Here is a 2500-nt window from a genome sequence, read left to right as displayed (position 1 = left end):
CAGACTTGTAAGCCCAGAGGTTGCCGGTTCGACTCCTGGCCCGGCAGGATGGTGGGTGGGGGGAGCAATTAACCAGTGCTCTCCCCCATCCTCCTCCATGACTGAGGTGACCTGAGCATGAATGCAATTTCGTTGTGTGCAGTGTTCACTTGTGTGCAGTGGAGTGCTGTGTCACAACGACAATGGGAGCTGGAGTTTCCCAAGTCTGCTTTTTTGTGGATGAGACGTGCTCACACTATTGCCTAATGACTCTCACAGTTCTTAACACACACACACACACACACACACACACACACACACACACACCATCAGGTCCATGTTTGACAGACAGACACCCACACACACCCATACCCACATCCACACCCACACACACACACACACACCAGTTTCAGTTCCATATTGCGGCATAATGGCCACATGGCTATAGTGAAGTCCTGATCCCCTTGCCAGTCAGTTCCAGTGTTGCCAGATTGGGCCACTGGACTGCTTGGGATGGAAATCTTCGGTTAAAAACAGGAAAAATTGGACATTTTCCCCAATTCTTTTCTGCAGTTTTGTGCCCATAGAAATCAATGCAAATTGTTGAAATTGGGTGGAATTTAGCGCATTTTGGCGGTTTTTGAGAACCTTTTGGGTCGGGATTGATCAGAGACATCTGGCAACACTGGTGAGTTCCCTTCCCGCCACAGTGCTATTTATAACCCAGTGCACTGTCTGAGCAGGCCGCGAAAACTTCCTGGATACACGCAATGTTTTTATTGAAACTGTGTAAAATAAGGAACTCCTTTTGATACTTTTGTTTTGTGTTGCTGTGTGTGCGTGTGTGTGTGTGAGAGAGATAAAGCGATACTTTTCATGGTGACATGGCAAATCTGTTGGGATAAAAAAAACTTTTGGGATAAAAAAAAAATCTGTTGGGATCTGTTGTGTGCGTGTGGCAGAGGTCACTAGTTTGAGTGTGTGTGTGTGTGTGTGTGTGTGTGTGTGTGTGTGTGTGTGTGTGTGTGTGTGTGTGTGTGTGTGTGTGTGTGTGTGTGTGTGTGTGTGTGTGTGTGTGTGTGTGTGTGTGTGTGTGTGTGTGTGTGTGTGTGTGTGTGTGTGTGTGTGTGTGTGTGTGCGTGTGTGTTTGTGTGAGTGTATGTGTGCATGCATATGCGTGTGTGTGTGTGTACTGTGCTAACCTCACAGGTTTCCCATTTCTGCACTGACTTGAGTGCGCTGATCCAGTCCTCCATATCCTTGCGGTTCTCAGCACACAGCATCAACTTCCTGAATGGAGTGATCACCTGACACACAAGAAGTAAGATGATTGGCTAAAACACAGCATCAACTTCCTGAATGGAGTGATCACCTGACACACAAGAAGTAAGATGATTGGCTAAAACAAAAGTCTCACTCCCCAAAAAAGTCCCCAAAACAGCATGTATTTGAACCGCAATACTCGAAAAAGGATATCGAGTTTCTTGTTTGTATTGTTGTTGTATATTGCTGTTGATATTTCTGTTCTTGTGCATTGTGTGTCTATGCCCCTTCAATGCAGCAGTAATACCACATTGTAATGGGGACATGTTTTGTTTAGTAAAAAACAAATCACGATATCAGTCCGAAAGTTATTGCTGTCTTGTCAGATGTGGGCATGGTTAGGGAGTTGTCCGGTTGATCACAGGGTTGCTGGTTCAATCCCCACCCTTACGATCCCTGCACAGTAAATATTGCTGTGTCAATTCAACACTTAGACAGTTCATTTAAGTCCAAATGATGTCAAATAAACTCTCTAAGTGTTAAATGAGCACTGCAGACTTTACTGTGTGCCTCCATCCATGGCTAAAGTGCCCTTGAGCAAGGCACCTATCCCCACACTGCTCCAGGGACTGTAACCAATACCCTGTACTGTCTGTAAGTCACTTTGGATAAAATCATCAGCAAAGTGTAATGGCAGTGTGTGTGTAAGATGTTTGTTGTTATTGCACAAGTTTTAGAATGCTATTTGGAGTGTGGTAGGAGGCTTTTCAATGTAAACAAACCATGTCCCCATTAGAATATTCTGGACTTTGGAAAGGGTTGAACCTAAAATGCTGCGTCTTACTATACTGACAACTCAAGGATAACATGAACAATACAACTGCAAAATTTGCCATACTCCATTTAACCGTTATATGTAGGTAAGTTTGATCTGATTTGAATTGAATTTCAATCTATTTGTTTAGGAGGATAGCCCCTTGAGATAGGATATCTCTAGGGGGATTTGAGTTTGATTTATTTCAGATGTTACAAGAGAGAAATCAAAAGCCTCTCGGTCAAAAATACAAATATATTAGATTAGATAATCCTTTATTGTCTCTTCTGGAGAGAAATTCAGAATGGACATGGGAAAAGTGTGATTCACAGTTAACATCAGATCACCACAACAGACAGACTTAATGACCACAAAGAAACAAACAAACATATAAACAGGGTAACAGACAACCATTGTTAGTGTTACACACAACGTTCCAGTTTT

The 2500-nt window shown here is 43.1% G+C and overlaps 1 protein-coding gene across 1 annotated transcript in view; it reads right to left on the bottom strand.

Annotated features, from left to right (window-relative positions):
* Positions 1–2500, bottom strand: part of LOC134444341 (diacylglycerol kinase eta-like) — a gene marked incomplete at its 3' end in the record, with an annotated part of 45680 nt that overhangs the window by 40565 nt on the left and 2615 nt on the right. Inside the window, exon 3 of the mRNA XM_063193672.1 lies at positions 1182–1286. Coding sequence (XP_063049742.1) covers positions 1182–1262 — 81 coding nt within the window. The remainder of the gene's footprint in view (positions 1–1181; positions 1287–2500) is intronic.

The sequence above is a fragment of the Engraulis encrasicolus genome, unplaced genomic scaffold, assembly GCF_034702125.1.
Source record: "Engraulis encrasicolus isolate BLACKSEA-1 unplaced genomic scaffold, IST_EnEncr_1.0 scaffold_51_np1212, whole genome shotgun sequence".
NCBI lineage: Eukaryota > Metazoa > Chordata > Actinopteri > Clupeiformes > Engraulidae > Engraulis > Engraulis encrasicolus.
This window is presented reverse-complemented; position numbering and strand designations above follow the sequence as displayed.